At 35.3% G+C, this 24342-nt stretch overlaps 3 protein-coding genes across 3 annotated transcripts; all 3 read right to left on the reverse strand.

Moving 5' to 3' along the window:
* Nucleotides 1–763: 763 nt before the first annotated feature.
* On the reverse strand, nucleotides 764–2305 carry LOC120340431 (histone H3.3A). Its single transcript, XM_039408685.2, has 2 exons — nucleotides 1965–2305; nucleotides 764–1821 (listed from the first exon to the last, which is right to left on the reverse strand). Exons 1-2 carry the CDS (start codon nucleotides 2244–2246, stop codon nucleotides 1693–1695), a joined length of 411 nt encoding a protein of 136 aa, XP_039264619.1. The 5' UTR covers nucleotides 2247–2305; the 3' UTR covers nucleotides 764–1692.
* A 1717-nt stretch (nucleotides 2306–4022) lies between these two features.
* Nucleotides 4023–15586, reverse strand: LOC120341017 (serrate RNA effector molecule homolog). Its single transcript, XM_078119889.1, has 19 exons — nucleotides 15365–15586; nucleotides 13629–13805; nucleotides 12440–12614; nucleotides 11930–12039; nucleotides 10604–10773; nucleotides 9868–10040; nucleotides 9268–9372; nucleotides 9019–9187; nucleotides 8596–8648; nucleotides 8337–8488; nucleotides 8077–8158; nucleotides 7543–7707; nucleotides 6870–6921; nucleotides 6448–6623; nucleotides 5716–5959; nucleotides 5286–5389; nucleotides 4904–5126; nucleotides 4391–4490; nucleotides 4023–4223 (listed from the first exon to the last, which is right to left on the reverse strand). The coding sequence occupies exons 1-19, from the start codon at nucleotides 15475–15477 to the stop codon at nucleotides 4151–4153; spliced, it is 2616 nt and encodes an 871-aa protein (XP_077976015.1). The 5' UTR covers nucleotides 15478–15586; the 3' UTR covers nucleotides 4023–4150.
* A 3153-nt stretch (nucleotides 15587–18739) lies between these two features.
* LOC120341053 (dolichyl-diphosphooligosaccharide--protein glycosyltransferase subunit TUSC3-like) lies at nucleotides 18740–21592 on the reverse strand. Its single transcript, XM_039409483.2, has one exon. It carries the CDS (start codon nucleotides 21382–21384, stop codon nucleotides 20383–20385), a length of 1002 nt encoding a protein of 333 aa, XP_039265417.1. The 5' UTR covers nucleotides 21385–21592; the 3' UTR covers nucleotides 18740–20382.
* Nucleotides 21593–24342: the final 2750 nt, after the last annotated feature.

Genomic DNA, 24342 nt, shown 5'->3' on the forward strand with positions numbered 1-24342 from the left:
GTTAAGAGTACTGTGTTCGATATTGTTCCGTTCTTAACAAATCGCCTCCATTTATGTATTTGCAAGCTTTTAATTATTCTTTTTAATTTTCACTTTGGTCCGGCACAAAAAGCCAAAGAATTAACAATTTGATTAACATTGTTTGGGTCAATGTTAAATAAAAAACACATGAAGATTGTTCTAATATATCTTTTTACCTCGTATATAATTTTTATTTCATTGTTTCATATTGCTCCTTTCTGCAAGTCACAAAATAAATGATGACGGTAATCTATGTCCTTTATTGAAACTTTTCAGTTGGCAACCCTATGGGCAATCGACTCAGCCTCCACATATCTATCTGATGCGCAGAACATCTCTTCAGCTAACAGGTCGGCGGTAAGAAGTATAGTTTCGCAGTTGAGAGACTGTGACACCAGTGCCCAGAAATCATTGTGAAATATTTTGCCTACGGCTGTTAGACAAAAGTGGTCTTCTACAGCTGGAGCAATGGTAGCCATTTCCAGCAGTCTGAACGAAGATACACAGTTGACAACGTAAATAACACATTTTCAAAACTAATGCAAGTATACGGTTGAAACCAGAAATCGCTATAGAAATAAGTTCACATAAAAAGCACTCTAAATCACAAGTCGCTTTTCATACACCAGCTGTTTAAGTCCCACATCTTCGATATCAACAAACCTCTCTACTCCATAGATTTCTGTACACCTAAATGATATACCTTGACAAAATGTGCCGCCCTAAACATACTGCAAACAGCTTATTAAAAATGTATATTCAATAACTGATTAAAATCATGGTGAGACATGCGACACAGGAATTCAGCTCCAAAAAAGCATTACAAGATAAATTGAAATGCCTATTAACATTCAGAACTCACACAGAATTCCGCAACACATAACCATGACAAATGTTACAACACAAATACAAGTAGTGCTGCCTAACAGTTTGTCCAATGTGTTAGATTCCAAAACTAAACCATTAGCATGGAAAATAAAGAAAGATGAACTGACAGGCACAATATACGAAAGACCAATCAACAGAGAAATAAGCAACAATAAAATGAAAAGTAAACAGCGAAATAAAAAGCATTTCTGTTAAGATTACACCCCAAAACTCGTCTAGTATAAATTGACAAAACGGCACTACATCAAAGCGCTGGAATGCTTATTACCAAACAGAAGTACCATATTCAAGAATACTCTCACTAAATCAGTATTTCCACAGATTTCAACCCTATATAAAAACTCATAGATTCAGAAACACATTCGGCTTTTACAAAAAAATATTTTAATCCAGTACTGGCTATTATAATGAGAAAGAATTAGTTTGGAAAATTTCATGTTTACAATATGCAAGACAAATTTTGTTCAGAGAAAGAAAGCAATAGATAAACACGGGCAAGACACATGTAAAAAAATGTGTCAGAATCTACAATAATAAATATGCAGGGACCGATATCAGCAAGAGAATAAATGTCTTATGGTTTATTATTATTATTGGCTACTGCACTAAGGAAATAAACGACTGAGAATTTTCCAATCTGCTCAAAGCAGAAAAGACTAATAAAGCGACCCTGAAAAGCAGTTAAATCACAAAGCTGGCTCTATATCTGCCAGTGGCATAAAACACAGAAGTGTTGTGCCATCAGTCTGCTTCGATGTTGCGGCTTTCAATTATATAAAAGGGTTATGCTCTCTCTCCACGTATTCTACGGGCCAATTGAATGTCTTTGGGCATAATTGTCACACGCTTGGCATGAATTGCGCAGAGGTTTGTGTCTTCAAAAAGGCCGACTAAGTACGCTTCGCTTGCTTCCTGTAAAGAAATATAACATGGTTAATTTGGGTTTTATTAAGTTTGTAAATGTAGAACAGTGTACAGTCTTCCCAGTCAAATTAACTAGTCACAAGTTACTGGTTAAAAACAGAATAAAACAGTTCAGTACAAAAGTAACAAACCTGGAGCGCTCCAATGGCTGCACTTTGAAACCTCAAGTCTGTTTTGAAGTCTTGTGCAATTTCACGTACCAAACGTTGGAATGGCAGTTTGCGGATGAGCAACTCCGTTGACTTCTGATACCTTCGAATCTCCCTGAGAGCGACTGTTCCAGGCCTGTATCTATGAGGCTTTTTTACTCCTCCAGTTGATGGGGCACTCTTCCTCGCAGCTTTGGTAGCCAATTGCTTTCTTGGAGCCTTTCCACCAGTTGACTTTCTTGCAGTTTGCTTTGTACGAGCCATTTTTTAGTAGAAGTTTACAATCGGGATAGCTAAGTTTATAGATACACAATAGGATTTCTGTTAAAATTAAATCAATTGGAATATTACAACACTTCACTATCAGACTATGGTTAACGTTAAATCTGTAAATTCATACTGTCATACAAGTAAAGTTCAATTCTTCAAAGCCAGGGTCTGAGGGTTGCTGGTTAGAAGACGTCAAGATAATTCTGTAATAACAGAATCAGGAGGCTAACAGTACAACACATCAGCATAAAGCTGAAGAGGTTTTTTTATTATGAAAATTCCACAATCCAGCAATCTGACAATCAAGGTTCGGAATAAAACAACTGACAGACCTATCTGCCTATGGGACTCAATAATAAGGGAATTAATAGCGCATATAACTTTTAATTTAACATATCCACTCTTGCAACATACGGACAGGCTTTTTACTGCCAGCGATTATTACATCACATAGGCATAATACAGTATCAACTACACACAATCTGACCCAAAAGCGCCAACTTCACCCACGCGAACCATCCGCGTCAGTAATTCTAATTGTTCCGCTGAAACGGTCTTTAAAACAAACCAACTTATCAAGGAATTTTGTAGACGATCGGTTGGTCAATATTCAACCAATCAAACGTCTTCGCTATACGACGCTTTCATTGGATAATTTTTCCATGACGTCACGATATATATACGTTCGTGAGAAACGAGAGCATGTCACTCGGTTGTTTCGTCTGTCGTAGCCCATTAACCATGTAGCGCCGCTGGTGTAATGTTTTTGAAATAAAACGCTAGCGCGGTATTTCTATTTCATTATAAAAACGCGAAACAAAAACAATTTTTATCTGATTCAAGTATGGCCCAAGGCAGAGTTGCCTTCCCTGCACGACCATGTTGCCGGAAAGTTTTCTGTAGATATAAGAATACTTAACTGATACGAATGATTTTAGAAAATTGACTTCGAGTCGGTTTGTTATAGTCACTTTGGTCACTCTATAACGTTTCATGAGGTGATTTGAGTAATGCCCAAAAGCCAAGTCTTCATAACCAACTGGAGAGTTTTACTGTATATGCTGGTTGTGGCCATTGATTGCATTGCATTTATAGTGAATTCTTGTAACATTTTCGTACATGGCATGTTTGAATTGCGCGCACCATCTAATACTTACTTATTTTTTGCGCAAACGAAATATAGATCGTCGACCTCGAACTATTCTGAAGCTAAAACAATGTAATACGTTTACGGAAATGATGGTCTGTCACGGCATGATACGAAGGCCAGTTTTTTTGTACCTCAAACCCTTTTGTGTCCAGCAAGACACGTCAGGGTGAACGGACCACTGAGCAACAATACCAATCAGGGTCCACTAAAAACATGAAGCCCATTTCAGTTACTCTCAAAATTTATATAAGGTCTCTGCCCACTGGTAGCCCGAGATGAGGCTATTTCTAGTATTGTCGGTACCCAGTAGGTCGAAAGCGTTTAGAACAGACTGAACTTTGCTGGGAATTTAAATGATTCCAATACGGCCTCGTCGGCTAACCAACAAACTAGTGAAACTCGTTCTAATACGCATAATTCGTAGTCCTTTTCTGTGGCCTGGACGAGTCACAGTATCCTGTGTAAAAATCGAAATCCTAGGACGTCCAACTCGGCATTGCCTCGCATATAAACCGTAATCACAGAGTCGTGTAATGGGCAGTCAAGTTATAAAGATTGGCCACCTAAATCTGAAGTAAACCCCCTGGATAAGATAGCAGGTACGCATATATAGATATATATACAGTACAATCAAGACAACCATTTTCTTTATTCTAATTCAATTGAAAACATACAAAACGATTCAGGAAGTACACCATCATTCATACTAAGTTTACAAGATTTAGTGGTGAAACCCGTTCACATGTTTTTAAAACAAATCAGCGTCATCAGGTGCATCAAGATCTCTGTATTCTACGATTGGTCGACCAGCATATGGCTCCCTGTTTCAAAAATAAATCATTTTATAACATAAGAATCAATCGGGTTTAATTAATGTAATTCGACATATGGCAAATTTGTTCCGTGCTAAGGATTTGAATTTGCTCGCTCAAATAATGCTTTGAAACTGAAAAAACAACGAAGATCAACATCTCTAAAACTTTCTCACCTTGGTCGCATGTCTCTTTGTTTTGGTGGATAAGTTCTCCCATTTCCATAAGCCACAGGTGGTGGTCTATGATGAAATTGTGGCGTGGAAAACTGCCGACCTAAAACCAAATAATGTCGGTTAGGGAGATCAAGGTAAGATGTTAAAACTTGAAGCAAAAGACTTTTGATTCGATACAAACACCCATAGCAAATCCCGCCAATTGAACGGGAATCAAACACTTATTGCCAAAATCTGGCTGTTTTTGGTCAATTGGAAGGGCAGCCAAACATTAAAAATTGAAGGCAGAAGAGAAAATCAGTCGTGTAATTAAAACGCTATGGAATAAAGAACCAATAGAAATAAGAAAAATTCCTTCCACTGAAGACTGAATCACAGCCTATACACAAAAAGTTATTGAAAATTTCCAGGAACTTTCCAATTTGGACATTAATTAAATTTTCGCACAATACCACCACAATAACTAGTAAAGTTTGATGGTGGCTATTAAAATCTCAATGTTCAAACGAATACCTGGGTCAGCATGCATGGGTGGACGAGCACCATATCCTCCATACCCACCAGCCGGTGGTGCCCCTGGGCCATGGCCAAAAGTAGCGGGCAATTTTTGCCCCTCTGGGGGCCCAGGTCTGAATGGGTCCATCAAATAATTGTTGTAATAAGCAACTTCATTTTTCACACTATCCACCTTTTCAGCATGTTTGTTGAAAATATGCTTTCGTACATAATCTGGGCCCTGCAAGAGAAAGCACATATTACAACATCAAATTAGAATCACATTTAGAACTCGTTAAATCTTTTTTCCATAAAAAAATCTCAATATGAGAGTGAGAGTATTCAAATAAATTGACTTGAATAAAATTAAAAAATTAAAAATTTGTAAAACACTCCTTGCCTTGAATTTCTTCCCACTCAATGGACATAACCATTTATCTTTTCCTAGCTCTTGAGTATTTGCGTTGACAAATTTTTCAACTTCAGAAGCCTCATCTTTGAAACCTAAATGCAAAATAAAGGAATAAACCAATGTAAAGTCGATTTATTTATGGATATCTGAATTCGAACATGCAGTTAGCATAAATCAACAAGTTCACATTACAGGATATACATTATTTGGTACTCCCGCAGTGTGTGTACCAGGTTAGGATTAGGCTATAGGTTTCAGCCCCTTTACACAATTTATGTAAAATAGGCGAACAAAATTAGTTACCTCCATATTGGTACACACACTTCTGGAGCGCCCATGATTTAACATAAAATTCAAACACATTTAATTATGATATACAGATATCAATAACCTGTTTACCATTGATTTAAACACATACCAAGCTTGGCTGCTTCCTCTTGCGTTAATTTATCTTTGAAATCTAGAATGGGAATCAATTTTTCATTGAATCTCTTCTGAAACTCGGCAATATCATCTATTGTTAGCTTGTTGGGTGGAGTTGGACCTCGAGCATGTATAATCCCACACCGATTAGGCATCTCATCTTCATTGGGATATTGACTCGCGTTATAGTAATCCACTGAGTGAACTATTCTCAAGTAGTACAAGAGTTTGTCCAATTGCTGCAGATGGCAAAAAATAAAAATAATTTGTGGTACGCTGGTACCATAATCAGGGATTGGGTCGTTGGGTATGCGATAATGAATTGGATGCAAATATGTTCTCATACATGATTCGCCAACTGATATTATATATTCTGCTGAGAAAATAGAATTCAATGACTGCTCTAACGAGAATATATAATAATTCATTGATAGGGAACTTTAATTGGGTAAATTGTCCACACGTACGAATGCTTTGATGAAACCAGTCCAATTTTGTTCGACTACTTTACATCAAGTTGTATACAGGGACTGATTACTATGGGCATGGGGTGTATTCACTTGGCTAACACAGACAGTCTCCGAACTCGTAATAGAACTAAAATAAGGAAAATAGGAATAAAATTATGGCCTAATCCTAACCTGGTACACATACTATGAGAGTACCTATTTCTCAACATTTTTTATAATTCTGATAGGGAAATCAGCAGAACATATAAAAATTATACCTTGATTAATTTTTCATCTCTTTGCAAAGTAACAAATCCTGGACCCGAATCATTGGCTTCACCTTCTTCACGTTGCTGTTGCTTCATATTTCCATCTCCCAATAACTCATCCTCCTCCGCACTACTTTCATCAACGAGAAATTCAGATATATTTATCAACCATGGATTGCCAAGTCCTGAAAAACATACCGGTATGTAGAAATTATCACCTGAGTTCAAGTATCTATTTTGACAAATTTAGGTGTGAATTTTTCAATGTTTTTTCCTCCAAACAATCTTGTGTCCTCAATAGAAAGTGAAATGAATACTGATAGTAAAATAGTAAGTGGTCGCATGAGAACAACATGGAAGTTTAACCTGTGTATCAGAGATGTCAAATGTAACCACTAATCTGAAATTTCAGGTTAAAATTATAAACAAACCTGATGAATCAGTCGCCATAGATCCCTTTTCTTCACCTCCAATTTGTTCATCCTGATGAAAACAAGTTAACAGTGATATAGTACGACAAAAACAACAGTCGTTCGAACTATTGGGTGTAACGTTAGACTATTGATATGATAAATTATAAAAGCATTATAAAAGAAGTCCCTAGCACTGACAAGGGCAAACTACTGCCCACGGATCAAATCCGTCCCGTTGGATGAATCAATCTGGCCCGCCTGATGCTGCCATCAAATTTATGCCAATTCTTCATGCACTACATAGTTGTTGTCATTGAAATATGCATGGTGCAATCGACTTGTTAGATTAAGATTGTAGTCTGTGTAAGTTGTATTTCAGGTTGTCACAGACTCATGTTATGGGGACGTTAACGAAACCATACATTATCTCGCTCACTCGATTCGACGGCGTGCTTCTCACGTCATCCCATAATGCTATCTTAATGTCCCTTTTTGTTCATAGTTTACGCATTCTTGTCATTCTGTTCATAAAATGTAACTTTTTACGTCACACTTACATGGCCCGTCAATCTAGGTGGGTAAAACGTTTAGTCCCTGATCCAAAAACCTTGCCCACCTATGCTCTGGCATGTCTATACAAATTCTAGGCTAATTATGATTGTAAATCAAAAATATACAAAACATTCAAAACCTTATTTTCCCATAATTTCATCTTCTTATCGAGATGCATAATGAGTCTAGCAACAGTTTTCAAGTCAGCTTTAGCACATGATTTATGTTGTGATATTCCTGAAATTGGTCGTACACGTCGAGCCAGATCCCTGTTTACTACAGGGTTTAGTTCAAGTTCACGAAGCTGAAATATATGAAAAGGTAATATATTTCATGTTTAAAATATAATATACAGGAAACTATGGCAAGCTATCATCTAAAATGAGTTAACGAAGTCAAAAATTTAAAGCTTAGGCAAAAATTTTGCATTTTTTCCGAGATGGCTTAGGAAATCTTTCTTGCATTTTAACCCCATGTAGTCTACTCTTAAACAAATCCTACGAATTGAAGTTTCATAAAATTTAACAAAATGACAGAATTGCATTGGATGTTTTAAAATTCTGAGAAGAAAATAAACATAAGACAGATAGTGACATTAGGTAATCCAAACATAAAACGAAAGACGGCATGGTAAATAGAACATACATACTTTCAAAAAGAAAAATTTTCTCACCCTTATGTTATTCAAGTTCCAACAAATATCCTTAATGTTGACATTACGATCGAACGTCACCCAACATCGACGGATGAAACGACTAAAAAATAAACATACAAATTAAACCAGTTCGAAATAGGTTGCCAATTACTTATATTAATCTCGTGGGTATGGAAATACATGAAGGACAGACTTGAATGGTGGAAAAGTCATAATTAATCAAATTGAGAGATATTATGTAACAATTCTCATTAGTAAAACCTCTTTTCAAAACTTACTTATGATCTTCCAATGGTTGTGAAAATGCGACACGAATAAATCCTGTGAACTTTTTGCAAAGATTTATGATATCGTTACGAGTAACACTAGGAGGAAGATTTCTCATGAAGATGGAATATGTTTGATGCAGTGCTCTCGGCTTGATTTCCGCCTTAAAATAAAACAAAATATCCTTAAAAATGGAAGCTCAATTTACATGTTAGTCATGACTATGTCTTTCATTAACAGCTGTTTTAATACAATATAGATAGGCCATACCTCTTCAACCGTTTTTTTTTCCTCCACTGGCGCTGAAGCTTGATCTGCTTCTTCTAAAAAAAAATTGTCATATTCAATAACTGAACTATATGCAATTCAAGAGCCCTGCTGCTTACTAACACAAATCTATTTCTGTAGCATTTCGTCGTATGACCAAAATTGGAAAAGTATTTTACAACAATGACCTTTAAGATATATAAAGAAGACTAATATCTGGAGTAAGATCAATTTAAAAATGATGCCATGCATAGTACTTTATGCTAAAAAGGTTGCTTTCAAAAAACTAGTATTCTAAAATTTTACAGAATTGTCTTCATATGGGAGGTAAATCAAATTGTGCTGTAACGTAAGGTGGAAAAACCATAAATTCCATCAGATAGTCTAAAATCAGATTTTCAGAGAAATTCTTTCCTCAGCACTCACCTTTCTTTTCACTTTCCTCGGTTTTCTCTTTTTTTTCTTTGTCATCTTCATTATCACTACTGTCACTACTGCTACTACTTCCACTACTATCACCAGAATCAGATCCTTCTTCATCATATCCTCTGTACCCACGTCCTCTTTTCTTTTTCTTCTTGTCTTTGCTTTTGGTCTGACATAAAATGGATGATGAAGATGTAAATGTTGCGAGGAAGACAGAATAAACAGTGTTTGAAAAAATATAATTGTTACTTCTCCTTCTTTTGTTTCAGCGGGGTCTTCATCTTTATTAACCAATTGCTTATAAAGTTCTGCTTGTTTTTTCAACTCTTGTTGTTCCTCTGTTAGAAAATCAACCTGTGAAAAAATGGAATTTTTTAAATAGTCCCTGAGGTAAACACGGACATATACAACAACAAAAAAAAGTCAAACGAAGTTAATCAGTGACTCTCAAACTTTTCAAGCCATGCCCCTTTTTAATATTTGCTCATAAATAATTGGCTAACAATAAGCTACAAATAACAGAATGTTTTATTCAAAAAACTTGTTGAAAATGTAATGAAATAAATGAAATGTTTTAAAAACAAATAAGGCAGGCAAGATCAAATCTAACAAATATTTTTTTAATCAGCTTCACGCCCCCCAAAAAAATTGTCTACGCCCTCTTTATGAGATATAGCCCACTGATTGAGAACCACTGAAATAAATGGATAGATAACTAAACATATTGAGTAAGACGATAATATTTTCATATTCCTGAGATATTCCATGAGAAGTCCAAGTGATAGCAGGCCAGTGATATAACGAATTAGGCCTGTAGACAGCAAGCTACGAGCTTCTTACTCTGTTTACCTTTAGTTCTTCAGGTTTACTTTCGGTATCACCCTTCTGTCCATCTTCAACAGGTTTCTCGTCATTTTTATGTTGATCGGCAGATCTACTATTTTCATCACCTTGATTGTCTTCCCCACTTCGTTCTAAAACTTTCAAATCTTCATCAGAACCGTCCTCCATAAATATAACAGCTAGAGTAAAAATTTCAACATTACCATTATGATTTCATTAAAATTGTTATTACATGAAACACTGTATATCTTTGTCATATGCTTTTTTTTATTTATCGGCAACCAAGTCTGAGATTAAAATTCGAAGAACGCTACCCTCTGCGGAAGAAAATACTCTTTCGAACGAGCTGTCTTTCGTCTCGATAGTCCAAAAACTGAGGAAGCTTTAGGAATTTCAGTGAACATTTTTCAATTATCAGCCTCGTGGTAACCTTCGCACTACGAGATGCACAGTGCTCAAAATCAACTGGCACTTTTGGAACAATTTTCTCTGCACAATATTGTTGGCAGAACCCTCTGTATCCGTGGAGATTCATACCAGGTGAATCCCGGCTTGTCTTCTCATTAGCTAACTATTTTGTTACAAAATATAAAAGTTGTAGTCTACACTAAAGAGTTATTTATTCTATATCATATTATCTTAATTAATCCAAATTATTTTTTCAAATTGCATTAACTTTCAATTTGCGCAAAAAACTACATTTCATTAGAATTTAAACTTTTTAATCTAGAATCCTTCATACCAGAATCCAACATTTTGACAATTTTTTCTTCGTTCAACAAATCCAAACAAAGATCTTTCAAAAAACCTTTTTCAACCAAAGTGTTGAAAATTTCAGCTCTCCACTTGACTGCTTTCTGGTGTTCTTCTTCTCTTTTAGTTGATTCCTCGGGATGATATTTTTCTTTAAACCTAGGAAATATTAATCGATTATTATAATTTTTTAGCAATGTAGTACAATGCTAAAAAAATAGTATAAAAATGACGCAATTGAAAAACGGGGATTTGTGAGCATCAATAATTAAATCCCAACTGCACTTTATTTCAGCTCCGAGCCAGATCAGAAAAAGTTAAAGATAAAGTTTAATATATTCACTATACTCAAAAATGTACAAAAACTGTAAATGAATACCGGAACAAAAACATGGCTACATAAGACTTATTAAATTAAACTGCGTTACTATACCAAATACAAATATGGAAGCTTGCTTTGAGCAAAGTTTAGTAAAAAAATCATGTGATTTTGCTTCATGAATGCCAACTTACCCATCGTCACATAATCATGTAGCTCTGATATCATTCAGCTTCCAAATATAACTGTCTAATTCACTCACTTTTCTAATCTTACTAACATATGTATATTCAAAACTAGAACTTTCTATTTTGTCACATTAGAAACAGGTAAACAAGATCCTAACACAGCCAACAGATTACTGAAACCCTATCTAAAGTATTTCAGATATCTTCGTATGTTTCTTAAGAACCTGTTGACAAAAATCTGTTATATTATTGAAAGTGAAAAAAGAATTTGAAAAATTAGAAAGGAAGAAGCATTGAATTAAATAGATTTGGGGGTATAGTTCAGTCAGATGCAAGATTACATCAATTTTACAACAAGAATCAGTCTTATAGTGTGTTATACTTCGCTGTATCAATTGGCCATGGTTTTGCAAGCATAGTTTTGCAATGTAAGATGTATTATTGGAGGGTACTCTTGGAAGTATGCGTACCAAGATGGCAGACACCGAAATGTAGTATGTGTACCAGGTTAGGGTTAGGCCATAATTTCAGGTACAAATACTTCAGGAGTCACTTGCTTAGTCCCCGAACTCATAATAGACCTAAAATAAGGAAAATTGGACTAAAATTATGGCCTGACCCTAACCTGGTACACATACTACGTTCCGGTGTCCACCATCTCGGTTCGCATACTCCAGAAGCACCCAATGGAGATATATTATCATAATATTCATACGATAGCCTCAGAACATTAAAAAAAAAAAATCTGGGAGTACAGAGGTGGAAAAAAAACATTTTATTTAATATGAAAATTATTAAAAATATTTACCATTCCTCTTCCTTGTGTGCAATGAAAAACTGTTGCAGTTGTTGTCTTTTGAAATTAATTTTATATTCTGTATAATTTCTTATTGCTTCCTCATCAGTTATATCATCAGGCTGAAAATCAGATGAAAACCTTATCTTTCTGAAACTCAATTTTTAAAAACTAAAAACAATTTTTGAATAACATTCTTGGAACATATTCCCAAACAAAGCCCAGATTCCTTGCCAAAAAGTAGAAACAGAACAAATAGAAACAAGCAAGCACTGTGTACTGACAATAATACATGTTTTATTGCTGTGAGAGATATTAATAGATTAAGTTAAACAATTTAAACTAACAATATTAGAGAAAAAGCGAAGGGCGAGCAGGTTCCACAAAGCGAAGAATCTTGATTCAATAGATTTTGTAAAAAAGCAAAAACCTCTACATAGGATAGACTTCTCTGCTTCAGTTTTCTTGTAGTAATGACAAGACCTGAAATGATCTGAATGGAAAATAGAGCATATAATGTACCTGTGAACCGAGCCATTGCTTGAAAGTCAACATTCTTTGACCTAATTTATCTACATCGGAATGCGGACCTTTTCTGTCACCTTGACCCCATTCATCAGGAGGTCGAAAGCCAGGTCGTCCCGGTTCCCAACCAGGTGTCGAACTCCAACCTCCACCATATCCCGGTTCAAATCCTCTGTAGAAAAATGTAGTATGAGCTTCATGAAAATAAATATTACTACAGAGTTTGACACAAAGAATCTTGATTAAAACTGTATTTTATTTGTGATTCGGCAATTTAGCATATGAGATAGTCAGAAAATATTTGCTGTAAGCAAAAAGCTGTTGTATCATCAGAAGACATTCCTTAATAAAAATTGTGACATGATTCATAATACATTAATTTAAAATATGCAAAGTAAAATGAAACCCAGGGTGACAAGCAGTTATATGAATGCCTAAAAGAAAAGGATACAAATAATATATTTTGTACAATAACTCAATAATTCATAGTAAATTATTAATAATTTCAATACAAGTGTAGATTGTAATATTACATGCAGGAACAGAGTTTAGTGTAGTTTTGTACCTTATTATGTACTTTTTTACAATTTTTGCATATGTCAAACCTAACCCCCACCTGCATCGTCCAAAAACTATGTCACTATGATATCACAGTGAAGTAATAAGGCCCTTACAACTATATGAACTGTCATCCAAAAGGCACAGAGGATCACCCGAAATCAAGCAAGCTATTCCTCTCCTTTTCTTAACACAGCGATCCCGATATGATAGAGATCGCTGTGGTTAGTGAGTTCTTCATCGTCAACGTAGATGCCATTTCGGGCAATCGTAGGTATACCTTGGCAAGCTCTATGACATGATTGTGACGTCGTAGTGACGTAATTTTTGGATGACTCGGCCAGATGGGAGTTAGGATTGACATGTGCAAGAATCGTTATGCTACGCCTATTAGAAGTACTTAAGATACGAAACTACACGAGACCCTAAAAATACATCTTGATTGATTCGACAGACGTTCAAAGTTGAGATTGGACATAAATTATGCTACAGTAAATTTGTTTTAGCAAATTTGCAACAAATCCAATGCAAATTCGCTTTTTCTGTTCAGACCAATTGCTTTAATATCAATAAATACAATTTTAAACCAATTTTATTCGAGAAAGTTAATAATTCCAAAGGACAGAACCTCATTCTTTTTCTTGCTCTCATTTCTTCTTCTCGGCCAGGGCTAAATCTCCTCTTAATATCATGAGGAGGTTGCCCAGAAAATTCAGGTCTACGTCTCTGCATTGGATCACTTGGCATCGGCGGGTGCATTGTAGATCTTTTCATATCTGGTCCACTGGCATTCCAACCCCTCGGCCTGTAAATAGAAATCAGTAAATTTTATTGATAAAATATTCCTAACTAAATCTAGTGAATGGTAGCAATATTTTTTAGCCTGTAAGATGAATGCACAAATAGGGTGGCTTACCCACTTTGTGCCATCAACTTCATCGATCTAATTAATGCCAAAAAAATTAATGAGCCGCGACGATATTTCTTAAGCGTTATCGTCCACTCGTCCCTCATAGCTCTTCGAAATTACACTAAAATGCGGCCACAAACAAAAAAATTACGACCGAAAACCAGACCGGAGAAAAAAAAAGGACCATTTTTTCATGTCGCCAACTACCCATCGTCCCATTAAAAAAACTTGAAGATCCATACAAATATAAGAGATCAAAAGATGAAACTTGGCAAGGGGGTAGAGGTTTGTTTCTTTTAACCATCTTTAAATTTTCGCGTTTCTACATTTAAAGGAGGGGGAATAGGGAGGTGCGCATTTCCAATACGTCGATAATATCTTTGTCGATCAATTTGCGACCACCGTGTTTTTGTCTGTTTGATTGCTGTGATGCGGTGCTTTGTATATAATTTGACGAGTTTTGTTAGAAATGACCGTGTTCTTGAAATATATGACGGTCAGAAATGGGGTCTGGTATAGTTTAGTACCACATCCACTTTTAGTTGGCCTGGCTCAACAATTTTTGCATAGGTCAATCCTAACCCCCACCTGACTACGTCACCGAAAAATTACGTCATTCTGATGTCACAGTGGCGTAATAAGGCTCACCGAAGAATGCGGATGGTCGTACAAAACGCGCAGACGATAACCCGAAATCGAGCAAGCTATTTCTCTCGTTTTCTCGTCGCAACGATCACGATAGGAGAGAGATAGCCGGCTTTAGCAGGTTCTTATCGGCGGCGCAGATGCCATTTCGGGCGATCGTAATTATACTTTGGCAATCCCTATGACGTGATGGTGACATCGTAGTGACGTAATTTTTGGATGGCATAGTCAGGTGAGGGTTAGGAATAACATATGCAAAAATCGTTATGCTACGCCCACTGGAAGTACTTGTGGTACTGAACTATACTAAACCCCAGAAATGCAATTAGAAGCCAAATTTTTTCACGCATGGCTGCCTATGCCTGTATGCTCTAGTCTCGATGCAGCAGAAACAATGTTCAAGGCTTGAAATACGTTTTCCGAGTGTTGTACTTTGGTGGTTTGTATAGCTTTGACCCCTGGTCGTAAAAAGTTAATTCGAGGTTTATCGAGTAGAATAAAGGCCAATGCACCTACGATGAAAAAATTAACGGGTTAGAAATATTGATTTTTGTTTTATAGCGGTTTTAATGCAACCGTCCGCTGACTGGCTACACCACCCTACCTTTAACTGTTAACTAACAGGGACAATATCAGGCAATATCTGAATGCTGAGCAAGTTCTGAAGTTACCGGTACCATAGATAATTGAATAGACAGATTTCATGATGCCCGAGTTTCTGATTTGCAGGCCTGAATCTCTGATTGCAGGCATGATTTCTCGTTCCAAACGATCGGAAGATTAAAATTAAAACATGCAAAAACATTCACCTTTCACGACTCCAGTCTCTTTCACCGCGACGTTCATAAATATCGCTCCTTTCCCTGCGGAACTTTTCTCGGCGTTGATGGTCAAATTCATCACCACTATCGCCCATTTTCATTTACACAGACTACAAACGATCAGCGCCGGAATAAAAATATTAATCTATTAGGCTACTATAAACTTGAAAAACATGAAGATGAATCGACCAGAGCTTGCGGTCTTGCGAACAGTCAGAAAATGAATAGAGAGGGAAGGGAGCGTGCCCGCCGAGTTGTTGTCGGAGTCAACGGAGTTACAATGAGGCCGGCTAATTGTCTTGAATATCATTGCATTGCCGAATAAAGAAATACAACATTTTATTGATTGTTCAAGTATATTACGGTAAATAGAATTTCATGATTAGCATTATAAAAACCGATAATACGTCAGATGACAAAAACAAATTCCCGTGGGCCGGATAGAGTCCTCCAAATGAATTCATCCGGTCCGCGACATACCAATTAGTTATAACAGCGGTTGCAAAGGGGGGGGGGGGGGGGGGCATATCTTTTACGTAACAAGAGAGGTAGGCACAACTCGTTTTAATTTTGTAAGCTGTTTCTCTATCTGCTGCATCGAGTTTAGCGAACATGAGTGATTTTTTCAGTATTACAAAGGAAACTCAGACACAAATGAGGAAGAATAGTTAACATGACCTTTATTTATTAGGGCTTAGGCCTACATGTTACAAACTTAAAAAACGTAACGCCAGTAAGTGAACATTAACGATCACAAAACGGAGTTTTATTCAAAAGCAGAATTTTTTTCGTATAAGTGCGACGTGAGTTTTCTCTCTGATAATTTTGCGCCACACGGTATAAAAATAACCTTATTTCCTCAGTCTTTAAGCACTATTTCACTACATTAGAAAAAGTACATAATTACCGCATCAGGCATCAAATAAACAAGGGTTATTTTACTCAGCAAGTGTCCACTGAGGTGGAAAAACATCTTTAAAGTATATAAGAATAGGCCTACGCGTTTAAGGCAATGTCCTACCTGAAACCAAAAAAAGTTCTGTTTTTAATATAAAACGAAAAAAAAAAATTTCTTACTGAAATACTCAAATTCGTCAACTTAATTCTTAATTAATACCTTATGTTAATATGCCTTTATATTAAATGTGCCGAATACTATACGTATACTATAATATTATAAATTAACTTGCTTCGCATATATATTGAAACTGTATATTGAAGGTATTGAATATACAATTGAATTTTAGCAATCTGTAAAATACTAAAGTAAACACCGCTGTCACGCAAGGAAACGTAATTACAAATATTCAAAAGAAGGGAGTCTTTCGGTTTATAAATAGAGATTTGTAAAGTTTAAGATAACAAAGCTGAGAATTAGTTGAAAAGCTTAGAATTCTGGTATACATTTTGATAATAATTAAATTTAAAAGGTAAGGGATCACTTTCTTCGACTAAAAAAGGCGTCCTTCCTTATTTGAGCCGGCATTAAAAGATGCACGATGATTATATCAAGTCACCACACGGGCGAAGCGATTCTCTGCTACGGTTCGGTAAAGTACAAATGTATGAATAGATTCGATTTCCCAATAAAAAAATTCATCGATATGCGAACTAATCCTACATAGTAATGGTTACGTTGAGACATCAAATATTAAAAAAACGACTTCATATTATGACGTTTTCAGTTTCACATAGTTGACTGCTGGTGCCTCGTTAAGAACTTTTCGACTAAGACGCAACTTCCCTGAATAGCTTGCAGAGATGTTTTTGACTGAAATTGATAATGAGTGGAAAACTCTAAAGGGCTTCATTGTGACTTGTGTAGCCGCGTTAGACCCTACAATACTGAAGGACCACAAACCAGGGATGTACTTCGTGATGTCGTAATGGGGCTGACATTTTCCAACTCCTACGCACAAGTATAATTGCTAATACCTTAAATTTGAAAACAAGAATCCAACTCCTACGCACAAGTATAATTGCTAATACCTTAAATTTGAAAACAAGAAGTTTAAGGATGTGGTATAATACAACAATAGAAGGAACACGACACCATTTTACCCCTTTTTTAATACCAATCCACCAGCCATAAAACAGTGTTAAGTGTCGGCCTTGAGGTCAAGTGGCCATTGATTGGTTAACACGTTTTTATCTTTATCAATAAGAAAAGTATAAGCATACATGCATTTTTCAACTGCCATAGATAACAAATGTCACGTAAATGTAGTTGATGTTAATGTAGCGCTGAGCTCAATTATTGGAAAGAAATGGTTTTGCATCATCAAGTAGGACGCAATATTCGTGTACAAACTTCGTTCATTTCTTGACGTAATTCTTTTCTTATGTAGGTGAGCCACACATTTTACCAACAATTTGATGTAATTGTAAAATAATATTGAGTAAATCCTAGAAGCCCGAACCATGAAATCGCGGAATAATAATGACGTGTTTCTACCATCGATTGTTCTTTAAACTACGGGAAGTTGGGATAACAAAAAACGCACTACAATACACCGGAAATTAACATTTGATAACCATGTGTTTTTCTTTTTGAAAATTCTGTCATTCACTGTCACTGATCACACATACAGTTGCCGTCAGGCGCCACCAGCGCCGGGCCAAAAGGAAGTGTTAGTTTGGTTAAACATCATCAAGTAGGACGCAATATTCGTGTACAAACTTCGTTCATTTCTTGACGTAATTCTTTTCTTATGTAGGTGAGCCACACATTTTACCAACAATTTGATGTAATTGTAAAATAATATTGAGTAAATCCTAGAAGCCCGAACCATGAAATCGCGGAATAATAATGACGTGTTTCTACCATCGATTGTTCTTTAAACTACGGGAAGTTGGGATAACAAAAAACGCACTACAATACACCGGAAATTAACATTTGATAACCATGTGTTTTTCTTTTTGAAAATTCTGTCATTCACTGTCACTGATCACACATACAGTTGCCGTCAGGCGCCACCAGCGCCGGGCCAAAAGGAAGTGTTAGTTTGGTTAAACGCACTGTTGTACATTTATACTACTATCACATGCTAACTAGAATACAATGCAGAATGGCTTGATATAACCGCACCAAAGCGGATTTAATTTACATTGATGTCACTGCATCAACCTATGCGCTCAAATATCCCGGGGGAAAGAATCGCTATTGCCAACTGTTCGGGCACTTGAAACGGTACTTAAAGCATTTTTCATTTAATGGGTATTCACGAAATATCTCATCGATATCATTCCATTCACGGTGGTCCGTACCTGTCTTAGTGAAAAAATTTGCATCTTCAAATTAAAAACAAAAAGACCGCTGCAAAGCCCTACCCAGATAACCTCGACTGAATACATATGAAATAGTATATTCTCAATCTTCTGTAATACGCAGCTCAAGACTATGATACATTGAAGATTCTAAAAACAAAATTCAAGTTCATGTACATTTAATCTTGAAACAGTAATGATTTAGGTGTTCTGAACAGTAGCATGATTCAAATGAAATAAATTAGAAAAATGACTCGCCTAATATCAGTGAAAAATAAATAGTAAATACATGTTTCTGAATAAAGCCAAATAAGAAATTCAAAATGATTGTGATCACTGATAATATGTGTACAGTGTGGCCACAGAATAGAACTTTTGTTGTGGGGAATCTTGAGGAGATATATCCATCTTCAAACATAATTAAAAAGTGAAAATTTGAATATTTTCATTATGAAATGGAACCAAATTAGTGAAGTGAAAACATGAAACGCTCACAATAGGATAATTATCAGGGAGTGGTTTAATAAAATGCAGTAATTAGAACACAGTTTTATAAGGTTACAATGCTTGAGGCACATTTGAAGAATATCAAGCATCCACGAATAAAGGACAATTTGAGAACCATTTTATTTGGTATAGATGGTTTATTAAGGCAAATAACATTAACCACAATTTTTCAAGTAAAAAAAAAACTCACTACAACCCCCTAAACATGGTAAACTTTCACGCTGGAGTAAATACATTATTAATGAATCGACATAGCCTTATCAAACCACAAAATGCAATCATTTGCAATACCATCTAAGAGAACTTTATATCTTCTTGGGTACATTGTGTCATCTCTATATGTCAATATGTTGAAAAACAAAATATATCCGAGTTATTGTTTGATTTCTACAGCTTGTTACCAAGCCAACCTTCAAGGTACTCAATGAATACCAATAAATATAAGGACAATTGAGCCACACAATTTTAGCTAAAATGCAAGTCAACATTTCTTCAGCATCTCATACATTATACAATATTTTGCTGTGGTGCAGAATACACATTATATGCAAATGTTCAAATTTACTATAAATTGACCCATCATCCCTGATAATGCAGGGTTTTTATTTAGGCTAACAATGTACGAAGCAGCCACCATGATATCTAAGTAACTACCTATTATTCATGATCACATGTTCTAAAATTGACCGCATTCAAATGCGAATGGGCAAAGATTAAATAATACAAGTTCAATACAATGCTGCTGAAAAAGTCAACCACATATTAAATCATAAGAAAAATTTTTCTTTCCACTCATTTCTATACTTTCTTTGAAATCACACACAAAAAGAATACATGGGTTATTTAAAAGAGTCTTGTTACACGGAAGGCTATGAGCAAGAACAAGTTAATACCAAACTTTGGTTTTCCTTAGAAACAAGAATGTCTGTGTGGTTCACAGAGTAACCATTTTTTTATTCATCTCTATCTGAACAGATGATAGACATCAATTCGTGTTTATGAATTCCGAATTAGTGATTATAATTATGTTGATTACATATTTTTACATGACATTAAGAACTTTTCTTTACATCCATATTAGGTAGACAGGAACAAATAAGTGACTTAACACAGCTCTGTCAAAAAAGCTTTGCAGTTACAATTTTATCAAATATGAATTTGTCTAAACAATGAAGATTTGACTATATTTCCCAAACACTTTATATCATCGATTATAAACAAATGTAATTGCTTTATCTTATCAAAAAACTGTAAGGGTAACCTTGATATTTTTGTCGAAATATTGATAGTAAAAGACTAAAGAAGAAGACGACCATTCCAAGTCCTGCCATCGCGATCATTCTCCGCTTGGAAATATCCATCTTCGTTTTTGCAGCTTCATTTAAAATTATAAAACCAACAGCGATGGCTGCATTAATTCCCATAATAATGTGAGTTTCTGCAACAAACTGGCCTTGACTGCTACCATGTATGTAGTGCATTGCTCCAGTCTGTGGATTCCTGTGGGCATATGGTGGTCCCCTTATGTGATTCCACATTTGGCCAGAAGTCATCCCTAAAACAATAACCATGGATAATACACCCCACATGGTTTTATTGTATAGAAATTCAAGACTGTTTCTTTTCATGTAAAGCAATCCACCAGCGAGAGAAAAGAGAAGAACAAGGACAACTGTTCCTGTATAGTTTGGTGGACGGAAGATCCTGATGTTTACTTCAGAACGTTCTGCAATCCATTTAGCTAAATTTTCAGCTTGGTATCCTAATCTTTGTATATCGTAAGTGTCTGCCGGTTTTCTTTTTGTTTTAGCGGGAAAATGCATAAACACAGGTGCGGTGTTCAACTTCATCATTTGAAAAATATCAGAACCATCATCAAAATCCACAACAGAGAAAAATAATTTGTTGGAATACGAGGGTGAGAATCGGTAGGAGTTGGCGACAATATTATATTCTTCACTAGCGTCTTTACATACAGCACAACCTCTTTGTGGACTCAATGCGGTAAATAAAACAATCATGGAATAATTTCTCGGCTTATTTTTAACGTAAGTTACAAACTTGTCAGAGGTCATGTGGATTACTGCTCTTCTATTACTCCATGTCGAAAGTTGTTGAACCTTTTCGTCTAAATGATCTTGTTTTGTTTTTCCAAATATCAAGACAGAAACTTCAAGCAATATGATAAGAAGGAAAAGGAATTTGACTGCCATTTGAGCAGGTAACAATTCCATATTGCTTTTCCTATCAACAGCAATAGAGCTATGGCTAAAGTTTATAAATCACTGATGGAGTAAAACAAGCATTAATTAAACATAGGAACCTCCTGTATGACATCATAATGGTAACTGAGAATGCTTCCTGATAATAGTCACAACAAACCGGACTTACTAAAGTGGGGGGAATTGTAATTTGTATAGCTTTCAATTACATAATTAACATTGGTTACATCATAATTTATCACAGATATAGGAACTGAGCCATGCAGTTTCATTTATGCATAGGCCTACCGCACAGTAGGCCTATGTACCGGTACTGTGTACCGGTACTGTCGTACTTGTACGTTTTTATTTTGTGTGATATAAAACTAAACGCTTTTTCTTGCCGCTTCTATTTTAAATTCGTCTCAATATGTGTCACATTACTCTTGTTGCTCAATTGTTAGTTACAACAAGTTAAAATGTTTTATAATTGGTATAATATAAAATGTAATCTGTCAACCTTTTTTATGCCAGGAGAGTTGTTTCGATTTAGTGACCGTATGGTCCTTCCAACCTCCTATCAATTCCGTTGTTAGTCGATTTATTCTTCTTTTACCTATCGTATGTTGTTGTTTGTGTTTGATTTATTGGCTAATGACTGGATGATGAATAAACTTCTATCTATCTATCTATCTATCTATCTGTCGGACTTCGCTGTCACAATGACAGTGTGGATGCCAGTTACAAAATTAGCACTGAAGCTGGGTGAAAATAAACAGATTTAGTAGTCTAGTGTTCGTTTGAAATAAAAATATCCAAAACTCGACTTGTACTGTAGGTACCGTACGGTACGGTACCCGTTATTCCCGTACGTTACATAACTTAAACAAACAACAACCGTACCAATTCAGGGGTCTCCCTAAAACCAGGCACTTGCGAATTCAGGCACTTTGATATTTTTTATGTTTACCGTACGTCATTGGGGTTTCCAATTTAACTGACAAGATAATTAGACTTTCAATAATTTTTTGCATCCCTATGTTGCAATAAAACAATATTATTTTCAATTTATTAGGGTATAAATAATTTTTCAATAGTAAAATGTGGCAACATTGATTACAAAATATAGAAATCAGGCACTTGTGAAATTTCAGGCACTTGGTCAAAACCTATTTTACAATGTATCTGATTACTCTGAAGCAGAAAATTAATTATATACACTTTGTATGGTTGAATTTACAACATTTTGGTAAAATACAATACCGTTTGTGACTGATGGAGACGTGTCATATTTCGCAAGTGCCTGATTTTTCATTTTTCTCGGTGACAGTTGCCATATTTTTTCGCAATTATTTTCTTAAATTATTTGTGTCAGCACTTACTATACTTTGCTTTCTAACGCGAATTCATTGTTCTACAAAAATTTGAGCGTTTTTAATATTGCAATGAGCAATACCATTTGACAACATATGGTCAACCATCGTACTTTCTGGATTTATTTGAAATTGAATATGAATAATAAAATCTGGCAACCTCAAGCACAAAATACTAAAACAAGGCACTTGTGAAATTTCAGGCACTTCGTAAAAACCTATTTCTCGATATTTTTACTTAGTTTGAAGCAGAAAACTAAAATATACACTCTTTTTTATGATTGAAATGACGTCTTTTTGGTAAAAAACAAGAACGATTGGGACTGGTGATGAGGGGTCAAATTTCGCAAATGCCTGATTTTTCATTTTTTTTCGATAACAGTTGCCATATATTTTCACAACAATTTTTCTAAATTATTTGAGTCAGAACTTACCAATCGTTGCTTTTTAAAATAAATTCCTAGTTCTACAACAATTTTAGCGTTTTTACAATGAGCAATATTATTTGACAACATATAGATAACCATCGTACTTTTTAGATTTATTTGAAATTGAATAGGAATGATAAAATCTGGCAACCCCAAGTACAAAATACTGAAATCAGGCACTTGTGAAATTTCAGGCACTTTGTAAAAAACCATTTCCCGATGTTTTTGATTGCTTTAAAGCCGAAAATCCAAATATACATATTTTGTATGACTGAATTTGGTATTTTTATTATCCTAAACAAGAAGAACTGTCACTGGTAGGAATGTGGCAAATTTAGCAAGTGCCTGATTTTTTGATTTTGTCAATGGTAGTTGCCATATCTCTATAATTTTTGTCTTTTTTTTATATGTTGTTTCCCTATTGCATTATTTTATAAAAGTCAATGTTTGTATGAGAGCTCCACTTAGCATAAATGGAATAAACTTTTAACATAAGTATCTACATCTGGAAATCGGTAATTAATTAAACCAATCACGCTTGTGCGAAACTATTTGAATATTGTAAAGTTTGAATGACATTGTGTTGTTTATTTTTATTAATTCAAAAGTATGAAGTACGGGTTTAAATTTGACAGATCTGTAGGGAATATTCGTTTTTCAGACCACATCTTTATAGTAATGTTCGGAACCCTTGAAATTGGTTCAGAACTTCTTCTAATTTGTTATAAACATTTCGACGTAATATATTACCCAGGTAGTAACAATCGCATCGTTATAAACAACCTAATTTGTCTTCTGGCAATATTAGTTCGAAATTCCAGTTTTAATTGTTATCGGACGACGATTTTAATAATGTAATCTGGCCTATGACTTCATATAAACTACATAACAGAAACAATTGACTTATGTCGTATAGAATCTTTTATAATACGTATCCAAGTCCCATTATCCCCTAATAGAGCATAATTTACCGTTCACAGAGTGTATAAAAGCCTGTGCAAAATCTATATTGACAACCAGCGGTGTTCAACCACGGCTACAATAAAGATATTCAATCACTTGCTGTTGCTGTTGTATAATATTCTTTACAACCTGAAGATCTGACTGTAATATCTTTTCATGGATAGTTTATGGAATGAATTTCATGGATAGTTTACGTAGAATTATTTGTACATTATTTCATGCTGTAA

This window comes from Styela clava, chromosome 14 (genome assembly GCF_964204865.1).
Source record: "Styela clava chromosome 14, kaStyClav1.hap1.2, whole genome shotgun sequence".
In the NCBI taxonomy this organism is placed as follows: Eukaryota; Metazoa; Chordata; class Ascidiacea; order Stolidobranchia; family Styelidae; genus Styela; species Styela clava.

Bases quoted from the DNA above. Each gene is read 5' to 3' on its own strand.
- LOC120340431 (XM_039408685.2), bottom strand. From the start codon at position 2,246: ATGGCTCGTACAAAGCAAACTGCAAGAAAGTCAACTGGTGGAAAGGCT. The intron at 1,822-1,964 runs GTTTGTTACTTT...ATTTCTTTACAG, and splicing joins CAGCCATTGGAGCGCTCCAG to GAAGCAAGCGAAGCGTACTT.
- LOC120341017 (XM_078119889.1), bottom strand. From the start codon at position 15,477: ATGAAAATGGGCGATAGTGGTGATGAATTTGACCATCAACGCCGAGAA. The intron at 10,041-10,603 runs GTATGAAGGATT...TTTTTACTCTAG, and splicing joins TGTCAAAATGTTGGATTCTG to CTGTTATATTTATGGAGGAC. The intron at 5,960-6,447 runs GTATAATTTTTA...TGCCATCTGCAG, and splicing joins GAGATGAAAAATTAATCAAG to CAATTGGACAAACTCTTGTA.
- LOC120341053 (XM_039409483.2), bottom strand. From the start codon at position 21,384: ATGGAATTGTTACCTGCTCAAATGGCAGTCAAATTCCTTTTCCTTCTT.